This window comes from Antrostomus carolinensis, unplaced genomic scaffold (assembly GCF_000700745.2).
Source record: "Antrostomus carolinensis isolate BGI_N321 unplaced genomic scaffold, ASM70074v2 scaffold5689, whole genome shotgun sequence".
In the NCBI taxonomy this organism is placed as follows: domain Eukaryota; kingdom Metazoa; phylum Chordata; class Aves; order Caprimulgiformes; family Caprimulgidae; genus Antrostomus; species Antrostomus carolinensis.
The window spans coordinates 28,260-28,975 of NW_010339107.1; the positions used below are offsets into that span (position 1 = coordinate 28,260).

General features: G+C 40.9%; 1 protein-coding gene across 1 annotated transcript in view; it reads left to right on the plus strand.

The window, feature by feature from the left end:
• The window catches only part of TAB2 (TGF-beta activated kinase 1 (MAP3K7) binding protein 2), an 18,974-nt gene that overhangs the window by 4,886 nt on the left and 13,372 nt on the right, over positions 1–716 (plus strand). The window contains 1 exon segment of the mRNA XM_010175714.2: positions 456–715. Within this exon segment, the coding sequence (XP_010174016.1) occupies positions 456–715 (260 nt within the window).

Genomic DNA, 716 nt, shown 5'->3' on the forward strand with positions numbered 1-716 from the left:
TTTACAATAAACATGTATTTTGATTTTGGGTTTTAAGTTATTAACCAGTAATATGCAGGTGCCATGAATCTCTTCCTTCTGTCATTTTCCCCCTTCAGACAGAGATTTGTTCGTTGCTGAAGGTTGTTCTGAAATTGAGAAGGAATGGCAAAAGTATTTGTCCAGGGTGAATCATACTCTATGGTGTTGCCTTGTCAAGGTCCGAGATCTCCCTGTCATTGCTTCAGCAGCAATGCAGACCTCCACCCTTGGTGCCAGTGACTGAGTCACTCTTCTCAAAATATTAAGCTTCACATGCAAGCCCTTTGTGCATGTGTAGCAGCTATGATAGCCAGCCACCTAAAGCTTTCTGTTTGATGCTACATGGTTAACTTATTGATGATGATTGGATGCATATATATCTAACTGTGATGGTATTTTATCAGTAATGTCAAACTTTCATCTGTCTCTTCTAGAATAACAATAATTTGGATGCCTGTTGTGCAGTTCTCTCTCAGGAGAGCACAAAGTATCTCTACGGTGAAGGAGACCTAGGTTTTTCGGATGATTCTGGGATTCCTGGACTACGAAATCACATGACATCTCTTAATTTGGATTTGCAGTCACAGAACGTGTATCACCATGGAAGAGAAGGAAGTAGAATGAATGGAAGTAGGACTCTAGCTCACAGCGTTAGTGATGGACACCTTCAAACCAGTCAGTCCAACAATGAACTG